Source organism: Desmodus rotundus, chromosome 3, assembly GCF_022682495.2.
Source record: "Desmodus rotundus isolate HL8 chromosome 3, HLdesRot8A.1, whole genome shotgun sequence".
In the NCBI taxonomy this organism is placed as follows: Eukaryota; Metazoa; Chordata; class Mammalia; order Chiroptera; family Phyllostomidae; genus Desmodus; species Desmodus rotundus.
In genome coordinates, this window is record NC_071389.1 from 157654340 (window position 1) to 157672392 (window position 18053).

At 37.7% G+C, this 18053-nt stretch overlaps 1 protein-coding gene across 1 annotated transcript in view; it reads left to right on the top strand.

The window, feature by feature from the left end:
- The window catches only part of NELL2 (neural EGFL like 2), a 335374-nt gene that overhangs the window by 88248 nt on the left and 229073 nt on the right, over positions 1–18053 (top strand). Inside the window, exons 6-9 of the mRNA XM_024575537.3 lie at positions 14215–14388; positions 14475–14571; positions 17133–17205; positions 17397–17479. Coding sequence (XP_024431305.2) covers positions 14215–14388; positions 14475–14571; positions 17133–17205; positions 17397–17479 — 427 coding nt within the window. The remainder of the gene's footprint in view (positions 1–14214; positions 14389–14474; positions 14572–17132; positions 17206–17396; positions 17480–18053) is intronic.

Sequence of the window (18053 nt, forward strand, 5' to 3'; positions counted from 1 at the left end):
ATTATGTTCCAGTTAAAGGTGAGAAAATATGTTATTTGTTCCTCACTGCCTGGCTTATTTTACCTAGCATAATGCTATCTAGTTCCACCCATGCTGTCGCAAAGGGTAGGAGCTCCTTTCTCTCTGCTGCATAGTATTCCATTGTGTAAATGTACCATAGTTTTTGGATCCACTCATTTGCTGATGGGCACTTAGGTTGCTTCCAGCACTTGGATGTTCTAAATTGTGCTGCTATGAATATTAGGATGCATAGGTTCTTTTGGATTGGGGTTTCAGGGCTCTTAGGATATAATCCCAGCAGTGGAATTGCTGGGTGAAAAGGCAGAAATTTTGAGAAAGAAGAAAAAAGTAGGAGGGACCACAATACCTGGTATCAAACTGTATTACAAGGCCACTGTAATCAGAACAGCCTGGTACTTGCATAAGAACAGACACATAGACCAATGGAACAGAACAGAGAGCCCAGAAATAAACCCAAGTCTCTACGGTCAATTAATATTTGACAAGGGGAAGAAGCATAAAATGGAGTAAAATAGCCTCTCCTTTCCCTTTTTATATAGGGGTCTTGTCATTTTTCTTGCTTATTTGTAAGAATTCTTTATGTGTTAAGAATATCGACATATACAGAATAGTCATGGGGATGTAAAGTGTGTACAGCATAGGGAATACAGTCAATAATATTGTAACAACTATGTATGGGTTACATGGGTACTAGATTTATTAGAGTGATTACTTAATACATTATATAATCTCTAATAACTGTGTTGTATACCTGAAACTAATATAATATTGTATGTTAGCTGCAGTTGAAAAATTAAAAAATTGTGAAAAAGAATATCAACTCACTGTTAGTCATATACACAAGAGTTTTCCCAGATTAATGTTTGCTTTTACTTAGGAACATTTTTTTGAAATAGTTTCAACTTACAGAAATATTACAAGAACAGTACAAAGAACTTCCACATCTCGTCTTACCGTATTCCTAATTGGTAATATTTTTAGCTCATTTACTCTATCTCTAATTCTGATATGCCTTTTATTGACAATAATTTGCTCCATCACCTTTAAATACTCCAAACAAAGATGCTCTCCTATATAGCCAACATACAACCTTCCAGTCAAGAAATCAACATTGATATGACAATGTCATCCAATCTTCAGATGCTTTTCAAATTGCACCACCTGTCTAAATAAACAATGCCTCCTTTTCCTTCTTGTTTCAGGATTCTATCCAAGAACATACATTGTGTTTTGTTGTCATATCTCATAATCTCCTTCAATCTGGAGCAGTTCCAGTCTTTCCTTGTCTTTGGTATCCCTTATAGTCTTACGAGCATGGGCATTTCATTCCGTAGGATCACCCTTGCCCTTGGTCCATCTGATGTTTCCCCATCACTCAGGCCATGCACCCTTGTTAGGAATACCATAGAAATGATGACTCTTCTCAGTATACTGCAGGTGGAGGTATACTAGGTCAATCTGTTTACTGCTGGTCATGCTAACCTTGACCACCTGGTCAAGTTGGTGATCTTCCAGGTTCTCCACTTTTTTCCTCTTTAATTAGGATTTGTATTTTATGGGGAGATATTCCAATTTTATTCCAATATCCTGTTCCTTATCAGACCTTCACCCACTTTCCTTAGCTTTTCTCGACTATACCCAGCTGTATCAGATGCTATTGCTTTTTAAGGGCATGAATAAAATGATGAAATCAAAAATTGATACTTATTCTCACTCTTACATTTATTTTCTATATTATAAAAACTAATATTATATACCAAGTAAAATATATTTTTAAAAATAGTAACAAACTTTTAAAAGTGTATGTCAGCATTCACTATGTAGGGCATCTTTAAATTTATTATTTTTTTATTTAATGAAAATTACTTCTTATACTGAATAGAACTCAGAGAAAATAACATATAATTTCTAAAAAGGTGATTTGCCTAGGTTTTCTACCTTTCTCTTGATAGCTTTACATACAGTATTTCATTCATTGAACTAAAATACTTTTATAAAAACAAGGTTAGACTGTATATAAGACATATTAGAGGAACATTTGCTGAGGGGCTTTTACATTAAGCCTGCTGTGACTGCCCTATTTATGGTTTTTCAAAATTTTCATTTCATTCAGTTATTGAATTTTCACTGTTTTACATTTCTAAAATGTTAACAATGAATGTTTCTTCACTTAAAAACCTGATTGTTTTCCACCACCCAGTAACTGAAATAAATATGACAAAATCCAATTTCCAACTTGACAGAATTCAAGACCTATTGCAAGAGTTTTGTTCAGTCCCATTAAGAAAAATGGCACTTATTTAAGATCTCCATCTATAAGTAGATTCAATAATGTAGAGTAAGATGAACTAATAAATATGAAAACAGTATAAAAATGTCTGGTGATGTAAAACAACGATTTGGGAGAAATAGGAATTCTAGATGAAAAAGGAACAACTACATTTATTGCAGATTATTATTCTGGGGAGTGTTATTCAGGAAAATGATAAAAATGAGGAATTAGGAGGCTCTGAGGGTCTGGACCTTCTCTCTTTTTCCCAGTATCCTCTGTGTCTAGTGCAGTTCTTTCCACAGAGACAGACAATAGATATTGGCTGAATGACTGAATGACAAGTGCAGAGCATCTGCTGATACCGGGCCTCCTGGTAGCTGGCTGATTTCTTAGGTGCACCGAAATGTTTTCTCTGCATTGTACCCATGAACACACTTTATTAGGTCCCTGCCCTGTGTCAGGCAGTCCTCTAAACACCTCACATGGATTAATCTCATTACATGCTCATTACAATCTGGGAGGTAGGTATCATTGTTATCTCTAGTTTACAGATAAGGAAAGGGGCCCCTGAGAGCTTAAGTCTCATGTCCAAGGTCACAACGCATGACAGAATCAACATTTGAACCAGGCTGAATGGCAGCAGAGCCCACTCTCCTCACCACTGCTTTGACAACTCTTCTACTTGCCTGCGTTATTTTGCACATCTTTATGTACTGGTCGATGTGCATAATTGCCATGGAACATTATATTAGTTTCGGGTGTACAATATAATGATTTGATACTTGTAGACATTGAGATATGATCACAATAAGTCTTGTTAACATGCCACCATACATAGTTACAAACATTATTTTTCCTATTTTTCTGCTAAGATCTCCCTAGCAACTTTCAAATATTCAATACAGTATTATTAACTATAGTCACCATACTGTGCGTTAAATTCTCATGACATTTATAGCTGTTTGATTTTACATTTTGGCCTCTCTCACCCATGTTCCCTCCCCCTAATCTCCTCCCCCACCCCCCAACAACCACCAGTCTGTTCTCTCTCTCTGAGCTTGGTGTTTTTGTTGTTGTTTGTTTTGTTTGTTAGATTCCATGTATAAGTTAGATCAGATTATATTTGTCTTTCTCTGGCTTATTTTACTTACCATAGTGCCCTCGAGTTCCATCCATGTTGTCACAATAGCAAGATTTTATTTTTTTTGTGGCTGAATACTATTCCATTGTATGTATTATATATGTCATATTATATATATCACAAAATATCACATCTCCTATATCCATTCATCCATTGGATTAATAGTATTGTGGCTATTGTAAATAATCCTGCATGGAACGTGGGGGCTGATATGTCTTTATGACTTTCGTGTTTTCATTTTCTTTGAACAAATACCCAGAAGTGGAATTGCTGGATCAGTTCTGTTTTTAATTGTCTGAGGAACCACCATCCCTTTTTCCATAGTGGCCGCCCCACTTTGCATTCCCAGCGACAGTGCCGCCTGCTTGTTTCAGAGCAGCACCGTGGCCTTTGCACTTCCTTCAAAACCCAAGAGCTTTATTAACGGGGTCAGCACTACTGCCTTCTACTGCTTTTGAAGACAACAATTACGTATTTTTATTCTATTATGCCTTTTTGTTACACTAAAAATCTTTTAAAATATCCTGAAGTTTTCTTCCTTACAATTGACTTTATTTCAACAGCAGCACCATGGCATACTGGAAAGCTGATGGCAGTGTAAAAACTATTTTGTCTTTTTATTTTCTAATTGCCTCTTCTCACAAAGTTTATACTCATACTTAATAATAGCTAGACTTTGGGACCAGGTTGTTTTTACTTCCTCTGTTCAGGGGTGTTTGGTACCTTTTTCCATCGTGAACTCCAGGTAATAGGCTCACTAAGAGCAAAATGTCACCTCAGGGGGCAACCTGTGGACCCCGTTGTCCTCTTCATTGGCTCATACTTATTCTGACAATAGAGAACACATGATGACCCACGGAGCATATCAGAGACAGATGCTGCAGCGTTGACAGCTTACTCTCCCTGGTGACTGATTCCTCTCTTTCGAGTCCAGCCTGCCTGGAACTTCTCGCTGTCTTACATGCATCAGTGCTTTTCCTTCATTGTCTGCCCACAGTCTCAGAATGTGTCACGTGCAAAGCTGCTGAAACTTCCTCCACAGGCCCACTTTTATCGGCCTAAACAATTCCTATCGATTTCGAGGATCTTAGGGTATAGCAAATTGCTAACTCAAGAGGAATGTTTGAGACCAGATAAAATACTGCATGGATAACAGGGCATCAAGGGACTCTGAGAGTCATTCATTGCAGATGGACGTATCCCTAAAGCATCTTGAACCATTTTAGGTGAAAAGTTTCCATCTTGAGAATATCATTTTCTTCTGAAAATATTGTTTGTTCTTTAAAATAGTGTAATTGCATGCTTACCTTAATATACTTGGAAAACCACCTATTTGGAAATTGAAGAGAATATTGATATATTTTCTTGGGATGCACACACATCTCAATTTATTCAAAATCACAATAATACTCAACTTGTGTATACATTGAATTTTAAGAGATCACCAAATTCTTCCTTCAGACGGAGTTGACTTAAGCCATTCTAACAGGTAAAACTACCATCACTTCAGAAATTAAGAAGTGAGATAATTACCATATATTAAAATAAAATTAAGTACATAGTATCTTATATATTAAATAAATAACTAATTTAAAGATTCCTCAGTAAACATGTTACTCCCTTGTCGGGTGTTTCTACCTATCTGTGTCTATACATTTTTAGATTCTTTCATATCAAAATTGGTATGTTCTGAGAATTTGATGTATAAAATATAATTTCTCTATTTTTTGAACTTTACCACTAACACTTATCACAGTTGGTTCCACAGATCCAGAGATAATTCACTAACTTCTTCTCTGACAACAAAGTGGAATAGCATATACATTCAGTGAAGAAAGAAATTCACATTTTATATAGATCTTTCAAAATAAGTCTTAGATAGGAGTTCATCTTTCAATTCATGTAAAGTGATACTTCAGTTAGTACCTTTCCTGAAGGTTTGCATTAGGTCGCAGAGTAGGACCTTCCCAACTAGAGGGGAGTCATGGTCTCCAGCCAAGGGAATACGAGTGGCTACGCTCCCCTGCTAGAACCTCCAAACAAACTCACAAGGTCCTTAAAGTATTTTAAAACAGAGCTGCTCATGCTTATATTTAAGTGTTTGAAGTGTTCAAATGATCCTAATGTGTTCATATGAGCTGTAGGGAAAAATTATGGAAGATTTTAATTACATATTCAAATGCGAAAACAATATAGAAGTGTGCAAATAATGACCATTAAAAAAATTAGAATGATGTTTTAAGTTATAAAGGGATAGTAAGTTGGAAAAGTTTGGAAACAAGAAAAAGAGACCCCCTTCTCAGCCTACCACATTTCAGTGTGAGCCCACTTGAAGAGTTAATCGAGAGTTAAACAGCTTCCTTCATTTCAAATACCATGAACATCCTTGAGTTGGAGCAGGGACCAGATTCAGAACAGCCTTGGAGATGCCCCGTTCGGAGTGGGGTGAAATGAATCCTGTGTCCGTATCTATGCCTTGAGCTTTCAGGAAGGGGGGTCTTACAGTATTGTACTCAGCCGGTACTCATAGGTGATAAATATGAGTTGGGAATCATTAAAGAGATCTTTTCTCCCCTATTGGATATCCACTTGATATTACACAGTTTTTTTTAAAGGCCCATTATTTAGCATTGCAAAGTCACTTTTGCTATAATCAGTTGACCTTATTTGGTTGAAGCCGTTTCTAAATTATTTAAGTATAGGGTTCCACTAGTCTATTTTTTAATTAATGTGCCAGTATTGTACAGTGTTAATTACTGTGGTTTTATAATGATTTTAGATATGGTAGTGTAAGTCCCCCAAATTTTGTTGTTCTTCTTGCAGCTCGAAGTATTGTTTATTAGAATTTGTTTGTATCTTACTTGCCTCATATTAATAGTAATGAATGAGCTCCATTACATGAGTGGCCACTTTTTTCTTTTATTGTAAGCTCAGCTACGTAGGGTAACAAGATGGGGAGGTTGTTTTCAAGCTGTCCTGTTGGATGCCAGGGCTTCAGTCATGAGTTAACTCCATTTGCTACTGATCTTTCCCCTTGGTGGTATGATTTTGGCTCTTAGTTATGTTATTTGTGGAGAAGCTTTGTTATCCCCACTGATCTACCTACATTCCTCTCTTGCAGCAGACTTTTATGACAGTATTATAATTAGTTTTGAAGTAGCTGAACTTAGTTTTCACGATAATGGGTTTATGTGAAACATCTCTAAGTTTCAGTGTTATTTGGCCTTTTTCATGGTCACACTCACAGTGCTCATAGTAAGTGTTGGCTGGAATAAATGAACTAATAAGTCACTGATTTTTTAAAACCTTCCCCTCTTCATGTTTTCATATAAGGAATGTCTTTGTTAAAAAAATGAAACAGTCTCAGAAAGTCATGGGCTGTTGGTCACTGGATATATTCAGACAGAGGATGGCCATCTGATGGGGTTATATAGATGAGACTCAAGCTCAGGAATTTGGGTAGATTCTCATTAAACTACTTTTGCTTGAGATTCATGTTTGTTTCGGTCAAAATCCACCTTAAGAATTTGCTGACATTTAATTGGCGTGCATAAATATGTCATGGGAAGCATAAATCACGATCATGGAGTGGACGGGGTGCTTACTCTTTTCAGGACCTGTGCAAAGTCATCCCATCACTTGTTTCATTGAATTCTTGAAATGATCACGTGAAGGTACAACTCTTATTATTCCTGTTTGATAGGGGAGAAAACTGAGGCGTGGGGAGGATTTGTAACATGCCAGGTTAGTAAACTGTGGAGACAAAACTCAAACTCTGAGGCCTCTTAAACTGCTGATGACCAACTACATTAAAAACAAAAACATTTAACAAAAACAGATCAACATGGTTCTACCGAGGGATGCTAAAGAGTACAGCTTTTCCTCCCAACTCCCCCATCTCCCCCAACCTCTGAGGGGAGAATCCCTGGAAGTGGCAAGGTGAAGCAGCCAATTTCTGTAACAGGGAACAGATCCACCTGACAATAAGTTTGGCCCTACCACGGGTCTTACCTTTTCCGATTTCATTGGTCATGCCAGAATCCACATAATACCAGTGCTGCCAACTAACTGTCTCACTTAAAAATGTATTCAAATAGTTTGTTACTCACAGAATTAACTGGCTCTCAGAGACCGGACTTCATAAATGATGCCTAATTGGGAGTATTGACAAATAATAAAAACAGCCTCCGTTTTTTGAGTCCTTACGATGTGTCAGACACCCTGCTTTGTGTGGGTTATCGAATTGAGGGCTCCTTTTACAGCTGAGGAAATCGAGAGGTAGGGTCACAGACAGTGAGAGGACAATCTGGATTTTTCAGCCGCAGCGCCCGTACTGTCACTGCTTCACAATTGTGCCACCATGAACTACACTCGGCGCTGGAAGTGCATGTGGCTTTTTTTTTAGGTGACTAATTTACAACTGGCTTATAGCTTAACATATTGAGGTGATCTGATCTTTCTCCCATTTAGGTTTAATTTAAGGCAGCCGAAAAATTACCATCTCGTGTTACATGCAACCTTTTTGTCAGATGAGATGTGACCTTATTCTTATCCTTTGATCTTGAGTTATGACGGAGGTTGTTAAAATGAGTGATGTCCTGCCACTGCTGCCTACTTCTCTGAAGCTTAATCTTAAATTAGTTTATATTTCTGTCAATGCCAAAGATATTTGAGTAACAAGGACATAAATTATTATAAAGGGTGAACTTTGTTTCTGATTTTAGTTGCCTCTCAAAATTATGAATAACAAGTCAGGGAGACATGATGTGTTCAAGTGTGACAAATTATCTTCTTGGGATTTAAAATGGGATTTTTAATTTGAGGTAGTAAATGCTTATTCAAGATAAACGGGAAAATAAAGGACAATAAAATGAAGGTTAAAAAATCACTATAGTTCTATCACTCAAGCAATCACTTTTTTAAGTGGTGATACATTTTATTCTAATTACATATTTTTCCCACGATCACAATGGTGTTTTCAGTTAGCCTCTTGGTTGCGAGGTGGCTTTGGATGTGGTGGATGGGAGGGCAGTTCACAGGGTTGATGGGAGCCCAAGGCACCAGAGTTTTGAACAGGCAATAACCAGAGACTCCTTGGTTGGCCAGCAAACAGGAAACAGGATGCAGAGTGACCTTAACATACGGGGCTGGGATGCTGCTGCCCTGAGCACGATGCAGGTTCTTCCTCCCTCCCTTCCTTGCTGCATGCAGTTAGGATTCTGAGTATTGCGAACTGTCTGATTGCTAAGATGTCATGGGCCTACTCCCTGGCTGTGCCGGGGAGGAGGGAGTGGGGGGAAGGAAGAGGGAAGATTTGACCTCTTTGCTTTTTGAAATGAGAAAGATAGCTCATGTACTATCTTTATTGAGTGTTTTGTTTGTGCACAGTAATGTTCTAAGTGTTTTCTTAAATGAACTCTTTCAATCCTCACAGCTATCCTTTGAGGCAAGTACGATTCACATCCCCATTTTATAGCTGAGTAACCAAACGAGGTACAGAGAGGTGAAGCGCTTACCACCCTCTGAGGGTTGCAGGGGTGTGAACTCTCAGGCTTTAGGAGGGCTTGGGTGTGTAGCCACTTTGTTCTGCTGGGCCCTGGGGCAGTGGGGCAGGGGGAGCAGGCCTGTCTTCCACTGAGGTGTCACCCAGTGGGGGATAGTTCCAGAAATGAGTATGACTGCCACTAGAAAATGGATTCATTAAAATAGACCCAATATTCATTACAGATACCTTTTAATTTAAATTATACAATAATCATATTTTCTGGTAATTTAATGTCTCCATTCAAGTTTATACATCTTAATAGTGACTGGTTTTGAAGATATGGATCAACTACTTTTCCACCTGTTTTCTCTCATTTTAATGAGAGCTAATTTTTAGTGAATATTAACCATATGCTAGACACACTTTTAAGTGGTTTACATCTTTATTTTTGTCTTCATTAAATGTTTTTGTGTATTATATATCTACTTCACTTTATAAAAAGACTTCTGGATCCATTTTATGCTCCTACCTCCTTTGTCAAATATTAATTGACCGTAAAGACTTGAGATGGTGTTGGGAGATTTGGACAGCTACGTGCAAAAAAATGAAACTCAATCACCAACTTACGCCATACACAAAAATAAACTCAAGGTGGATAAAAGACTTAAATATAAGTTGTAACACCATAAAAGTCCTAGAGGAAAACACTGGCAGGAAAATCTCAGACATTCCACGCAGCAACATCCTTACAGACATGTCCCCTAAAGCAAGGGACATAAAGGAAAGAATAAACAAATGGGACCTCATCAAAATAAAAAGCTTCTGCATGGCTAAAGAAAACAGCACCAAATTACAAAGAGAACCAACAGTATGGGAAAACATATTTGCTAATGATACCTCAGACAAGGGCCTGATCTCCAAAATATATAAAGAACTCACAGGACTGCACTCCAGGAAGACAAACAACCCAATTAAAAAATGGGCAAAAGACTTGAACAGACACTTCTCCAAGGAAGACATACAGAGGGCCCAGAGACATATGAAAAGATGCTCAGCATCACTAGCCATCAAAGAGATGCAAGTTAACACCACAATGAGGTACCATCTCACACTAGTCAGAGTGGCCAACATAAACAAATCCACAAACAAATGTTGGAGAGGATGCGGAGAAAAGGGAACCCTAGTGCACTGTTGATGGGAATGCAGACTGGTGAGGCCACTGTGGAAAACAGTATGGAATTTCCTCAGAAAACTAAAAATGGAACTGCCCTTTGACCCAGCAATTCCGCTGCTGGGATTATACCCTAAGAACCCTGAAACACCAATCCAAAAGAACCTAGGCACCCCACTGTTCATAGCAGCGCAATTTACAATAGCCAAGTACTGGAAGCAACTTAAGTGCCCATCAGCAAACGAGTGGATCCAAAAACTATGATATATTTACACAATGGAATTCTACACAGCAGAGAGAAAGAAGGAGCTTATACCCTTTGCAACAGCATAGATGGAACTGGCGAGCATTATGTTAAGTGAAATAAGCCAGACGGTGAGGGACAAATACTATATGATCTCACCTTTAACTGGAACATAATAAATAGAAGAAAAAAGGAAACAAAATATAACCAGAGACATTGAAGTTAAGAACAATCTAACAATGGGCAGGGGGGAGTGAGGAGGGGACAGTGAGGAGAGGGGATTACAGGAACTACTATAAAGGACACATGGACAAAATCAAGGGGGAGGGTGGAGGTGGGGGAGGGAGGGGGGTTCAGCTGGGGTGGGGAGGAGGGATGGGGAGAAAAGGCACACAACTGTAATTGAATAACAATACAAAATTAAAATTTAAAAAAACCCAAAAGCTTCTGGATCTTTTTTTCAGAAAACACACACACACAGTTTTTGCACAAAAGATGGGATTCTACAGAGGCTTCTAGTTTTTTTTATTGTAGTAAACTATGGCATTGTTTCATTTCGGAACATCATTCTTTTGTAGAGTGGCATCGTGTCCCAGAACGTGGATGTGTCATACTTCCTCTCCGAGTGAAAAACTGGTGTTTTATCAGGTTCTCATTGTTTTGTATAAATCTGCAGGCGGAACCTTCTGTATATATCAATGCTAATTTGTGTTAGCAGCATAGGTTTTTAGATTTGAAATTGCTGACTTAAAGAGTATGCACGCTTAATGTATTGATAGTTTTACCAAACTGCCTTTTGAGGAGTCCCTGTAAATGTATTGTGCTACAATAGTGTATCAGAGATGTGTATTTTTTCACATTCTTATTGACACTAGATATTACCTTTTGATTATTGCTAGTCTAATTAGCAAATCCATTACTTGCTTTTTCTTATTGATTTGAAGGTGCTTTTCATTAACCTCTGATACATATCATGTATTTAATCTTGTCTTACAGATTGCCATCTATTGTTTGATTTCATTTATATTATTTTTTCTGTTGAGAAACTGTAATATTTTATGTAGTTAACATGTAATTGATCTATTTTAATTTATGGTTTCTGTTCTATTATAATTTCTTGCTTCTTTCCGTTATGGCTATTTTCTATCTTCCACATCCCCAGCAGGACCCAAAAGTGTGCAGTACTGAAATGGAAAGAAAGAAAAACCTCCCGTGATTATGTGTTTTTCAGCAGCTGCCTTCCCATTTCTCCTGGAGTGTCTATACTTATCTAATTTTTCTTTGCCCATTCTCTCTTCAGCCTACTTCAAGAAGGCTTTATTTTCTATAAAATTTTCTGAAATAGCTATGGGGTCACCAGAAATCTCTGTTTTGCTACATCCAGTGGTTAAGTCTTTATCTGATTTGACCTATTAGCTGCCCTTGAAACAATTCATTGCTCCCTCTTCTTTGAGGCATCTCCCTCATCACCAGGCCTTTGGGGCACTACTTTCACTTTTTTCTCCTCTACTCTTACTAGCCATGCTTGGTTTTTTCTTTCTTTCTTCTTTTCTGGTTTCTCCTCAGAATGATAAAGTGTTCTTCTTTCATCTAAAATAATTTCCAAGGTAATTACTATACCTTCGTGGTTTTCAATACAATCTATATGCCTATGACTCCCAGATTTCTAACTCCATTAGGACCTGTTTCCACCCCAGACATAGCCTTTTTTTATTTGTATTTTTTATTCTGGAGTGTTACAGCTCTTTTTAATTAAAGTATGATTGGCATACAATATTATATTAGTTTCAGGTGTGCAAGATCGTGACTTGACATTGTATGCCTCATAGAGTGATCCCCACGAGGTCTGGAAAGCATCTGCTGCCATACAAAGTTACTGCAGTGTCCTCGGCTGTATCCTCTGCGCTGTACCTGACATCCATGTGACTGATTTACAAGCATGTTTGTAACTCTTAATCCTCCAACAACATGGAGAGACCTAGAGGGTATTATGTTAAGTGAAATAAGTCAGAGAAAGACAAATACTCTATCATTTAACTTAAATGTGTAACCTAAAAGCTAAAGAAATGAACAAACAAAACAGACTCTTAGGTATAGAAAGCAACTTACAGTTGCTGAGGGTTGGGCGGAGAAGGGTGGGTAAAAAGATGAAGGGGATTGGGAGGTACGGACTTAGAGTACTGCACGTCCTCCTGAGTGTTCGCGCGGTTCCTTAAACATAACATATCTAAGTTTAAAACTTGATTCAAGTTATCTTAGTTTTCTTCATTTGAGAATTTCTTGATTTTTTCTTCATTTCTGAGAGTATTTTTTCTGGATGTAGGATTCTTGGTTGACCGATTTGTCTTTTATCACGTGAAAAATATTGTGCTACTTCCTTTTGGTCCCACTGTTTCTGCTGAGAAGTCCACCACCATTCTAATTTCTTTTTCCCTATACATAATGTATTGATTTTTTACTGTCTGCTTTCAATATACTTCTTCATTTTTAGTTTTTAGAAGTTTAATTATGATGAGTATTTCTTTAAGTTGATTTTGTTTGCAGTTTGCTTAGATTCTTGAATCTGTGCATGTATGCCTCTTGGCAAATTTGGAAAGTGTTCAGCCATTATTTAGTCAAGTACTTTTTCAGTCTACCCTCTTTCTCCTTTTTTGACTCTACTTATACAAACTTTAGATCTTTTTTTATGGTCTCACAGGTCTCTGAGACTGATCTTTTTTTAAAAATCTATTTTCTTTCCATTGCTCAGATTGGATAATTTTTTTTAACTTTAAGTTAACTGATTCTTTTTTTGGTGCCCTCCATTCTACTGCTTAGCCTACTCTTTGAGCTTTTGATTTCAATTATCATATTTTTCAGTCCTAAAACTTCCATTTGGTTCTTCTATTTTCCCATAGATTTTCTGTTTATTGTTTTCTTTGTTTTTGTTGCAAGTGTGTTCAAATATATTTGTTACTGCTTCACTTTATCAATGATTCTTTAAAATCTTTGTCAGGTCATTTAGCATCTCTGTCTCTTGCCGTTAATATCCAGTGATCATCTTCTTATCATTAAATTTGAGATCTTTCTGTTCTTTATATGGCATATGATTTTCAGTTTAAGCCTGCTCATTTTTGTAGCATATTCTGAGATTGGATCTTATTTAAACTTCCTGTTTTAGCTAGTGACGGTATTAGTACTGCTTTGTGGTGCCGAAAGCCCTGACATCACCCCAGGCGGAAGGGGGCAATGTGCTGTGTTACTGCCAGATAAGGATGGGAGACCAAGTTCCTTCTCCATTGATGCCATGGGAAGCTTTATGACTGGCCCGCTGGGTAAAAGGTTTTGGCTTTCTACTCATTCTTCTCTCTCACCACCCTAGCGCAGGTTTCGGGTGTATCATTTCTGCCCCAAGGCGATGGAAAATCGAGTGTCCCCACTTAGCCTTTGCTGGCATGGTTGAGGACGTGACCACATTTTTTTTTCTGTGGTGTTCTACTAGAATAGAGTGATTATTCTCTAAAAGTTTTTATGTTGCTAGTCTTCCCCTGTTTTGGTACTTGGGCTAGAGAGAACAAGTCTTTTTGGTTTTTTTGTTTGTTTCTGCATCTGTTGGTATTTTCAGGTTGCTGGCTTCTTTAGTTCTAAGTCTTGACATACAAGGTAAAAAGAAAACCTAGGAAGCTTACCATTGTTTTGCTCCTCAGGTACTAAGGTCCCGCACTTTTTCCCCTCCATCTTTCAGACCCTTCTTATGTTTGTTTTATAATATAATGTCTAGCTGTATTTGGTGGGAGGACCAGGGAAAGCATATCTACTCCATCTTTCTGGAGGCAGAGATCATGTCATTTGTATTTGAACTTGATTTTCAATGGGCTCCGTATGGCTCTTCTCTGTGCAGGTACCTGGAACTAGAAAGCAGTGGCCACCGGAATGAGGTCAGACTGCACTACCGCTCGGGCAGTCACCGCCCTCACACGGAAGTGTTTCCTTACATTTTGGCTGATGACAAGTGGCACAAGCTTTCCTTGGCTATCAGTGCCTCCCATTTGACTTTACACATTGACTGCAATAAGTAAGTGGAATGTTCTCAGCTCAGGAAACGGAAGATCCCAAGAAATGACTGCTTCCATTACTTATCTGACGTTTCTTATTTTGCAGGATATATGAAAGAGTGGTGGAAAAGCCCTCCACAGACTTGCCTGTGGGCACAACATTTTGGCTGGGACAGAGAAATAATGTTCACGGATATTTTAAGGTATGTTTTGACTAAAGTCTGAGCATAAAGTATAAATATAAATGCTTTCTAATGAGTTTGGAAAATTGCATTTTGCTTTCTATGGTGTGAAACAAAATAATTTGTGTAGTTTTTCCTATATGTATTTATTCATTTTTAATTTTTTAAAAATGCTGGTGTTGTTATTTAGCCAATGAACACTTGTTTCTCTTATTTCCCTCTGAACTTGGTCTTTAGACACTACAGGGAACATCACAAGTCTGCAATTAGGACAGTTAACATATCTTTCTTGAAATTAGGCATTCAAAGCAATAAAAGTCTAAAAGGTTAGTATACAAATAAACTCTCCACTACTGAAATGTAACCTTTGATGATACTTTCACAAGGATGTTATTAATAGAGGTCTGCAAGTTTTTTAATATTCATGATTCATGGTTTCCTTAAACTCCAAAAAGTGAGAAATATACATACACAAATCTACCAAGGCTAAAAAGCAGTCATAATTTGTATCTTTTTCTTTAGTGCCTACTTAAGAGACACACTCTGTAGAATCTCATCATTGTAGAAGATCTAAAAGACATACCACTTAGTTTTCTGTATTTAAAGGAGAAAGAAATAAAGTCCAGAACGTTTCTTGACTGTAAGCCTGTAAGTGTAATCATTTCCCCCCAGCGACTGTGATACAGCAGTGGCGTAGCAAAATGGTTGTTAAATAAGGGGTGATAGGTGATGTGTCCAACCTGTGGATTTGTAGGTAGAGCTGGTACCAGTAACTTAAAATTGTATTCTAAGCAAGGTTTATAATCGTAGGAAGGTGTTTTTAAAACTTGAACACTGTCTGTTACCTGGAAACCAGGTGCTCTGAATATGTACTCATCTAATCCTAGTCTGGCTGGCTTTGATGCTCGGTCTTTTTTTCCTTTTACACATGCATAAACCTGCTCATAGAGGTTAAGTAGCTTCTCTAAAGCTTGTCGTGGGAATTGATCCCATTTTTGCAAATCCTGAAAATTCAAGGCTCTTTTCTCATGTAAGGGACGGCAGATTTGCGCTGTGAGTGCCAATCCTGTTTTCTACTCGCAGCAGTCTTTCCCATGGAGCCCAGAAGTGGCCTCAGAACACTTCTCATACACGCATTACGTGTGCTACCCCAGGGGTCATACTTTTTACTGTAGAATCTGTGAGGTGCACAGCTACGGACACGGTAACCTTGTTTCTGTGTTGCTGCTTTCAAATGATAGGAGTTTGTGTACAAATTGCCTCCTTAATCTAACAAACAAACAGCAGATCCAGCAATTGCTACGGTATACTAAAATATTCATCATTCACATTGACATTCTTTTTGCAGCACACTATTAATCAGGTTAAATAGGTGGAAGATATATAGGTCAGTATTTCATAAATCTTTGTTCAAAATTGTCTTGATAACATGTTGGTATTGTCAGCCCTGTCATTAGACATTCTGTTTGCATTTCTCAAAAAGATTAAGTGAAATATTAGTTAAAGAAAGCATATAAAGTTGAGGAAGGAGGAGAGAAGGGTGGTGGAGGAAAGGGACAGCTGATGTGTCTGATGAGGTCGTTTCTGAACTACCATTTGGCCTTCGCTTTACGTCTCCAAAGCTGGATGCTCATTACTCCTTAATGACTAAGAATGAATGTAAATTTTGTCTATAAACATGTAGTGTGGGCTTCTTTCTCCCTTTCTCCCTTTCTTCCTTTCCTTTCTTTCCTTCCTTCTTTTCTTTCCTTTTCCTTCCTTCCTTCCTTCCTTCCTTCCTTCCTTCCTTCCTTCCTTCCTTCCTTCCTCCCTCCCTCCCTTCCTCCCTCCCTCCCTCCCTCCCTCCCTCCCTCCCTCCCTCCCTCCCTCCCTCCCTTCCTTCCTTCCTTCCTTCCTTCCTTCCTTCCTTCCTTCCTTCCTTCCTTCCTTCCTTCCTTCCTTCCTTCCTTCTTCTCTCTCTCTCTCTCTCATTTTCTTTTTGTAAAACAGGTTATTTCCAGGTGGCATTTAAAAAACTTTCATGCTAAATTTTCTGAACTCTTAAGGTCTTGTGACTGAGTCTTGCACAGCTGTTTAATACATCTATTGTCCTTTTTGAGTTGAGAGATTAGTTTTAAAAGATTCAACTGGAAAAAAGAGAAATGTTTAAATGAGCATTGCTTTTATAACTCAGTTTTTTAATTTTTTCTTTTGGTGGTTGCAGTTAATTTAAAATTGGTATCAATTTCATTGTTGCTGAAACCAGACATGATTTCCAGGTTGATTTTTAAAGGTAATTTTCAAGCCTTACTTCAGTGGCTAAGTAAAAATGACTTCTCAAAACAATGTGATTATTGCCGCTTAATTATATCTTGACATTTCATCATAAGGCTTGAAACTTATTATCAATAAGAGAGTCATCATCTATTTTTTCTTATGTATTTCTTTCTCTTTGGTTTGGAGTAAAACAATGTAATTAAAAAGATTTTACTCAGGGATTTTGGTGATTCGATTCTGTAATGTTTTCTTAGGTGAACTTGATTGCTGAACATAATTTGGGTAGATGAAAGTAATATGTTTTTAATTTAATTTTTCACACACAGGGCATAATGCAAGATGTGCAGTTACTTGTCATGCCCCAAGGATTTATTGCCCAGTGCCCAGACCTTAATCGCAGTAAGTCCCATTAGTTTTTGTACTGTGTGAGGAAAAGCGTGCTTCTTGCTTAATTTTGTCCAGGATGTCAGTGTGAAATTGGAGTTCCGATGTGTGAGTTGTCGGCATAGAGTAACCAGATTGAACCGCTTGTGAATACAAATTGAACCCTTATAGGTACAACTTGACCAATGCAGTGTTTGCAATTTCAGCCTGTCCAACTTGCAACGATTTCCATGGACTGGTGCAGAAAATCATGGAGCTGCAAGACATTTTAGCCAAAACATCAGCCAAGGTAAAAGCTACTTGGAAATATAGTGTGGGGGAGCTCAAAAATCCTTGAGGTTCCCTATAGTTCTTTTTATAACCACAGATGTTTACCTTTGAGACTTTTCTGTGCTACACGCTTTGCAAGGGCTAAATCTAAATCTAAATTCCTGCCTGAGGAAAAGGCTTATGAATATTCAAACCTTGGCCATCCATGTAACAAATGATTCAGTTAATCAGGAATGAGGCAGATTACCTGTTTCATTCACTGCTTATTACAATGGGATTTATTGTTTAATTTAGTATTTATTTTACTGAGTTTTTCTTTATAAAGAAGGAGACAAGAAGACATAAAAATGTGAACACTAGGATTATGTCAAGGAAATGGTCCCACAAATACTTTCTGACACTGTGTTGCGGCTGTAGGATAATTCACTGTCTTACGCATGTCTAAAGTGTATCTACAATTTCATCGGACTGTTGTCATTTTGCATAGAACTTACAAATAACTTGAATGTTGTGTTGTACATGGGTGGCTTCTGATGATATAAATTCTGAAATTTATGATTTCACTTGAGTAGACATATTCATGAAATTAGACA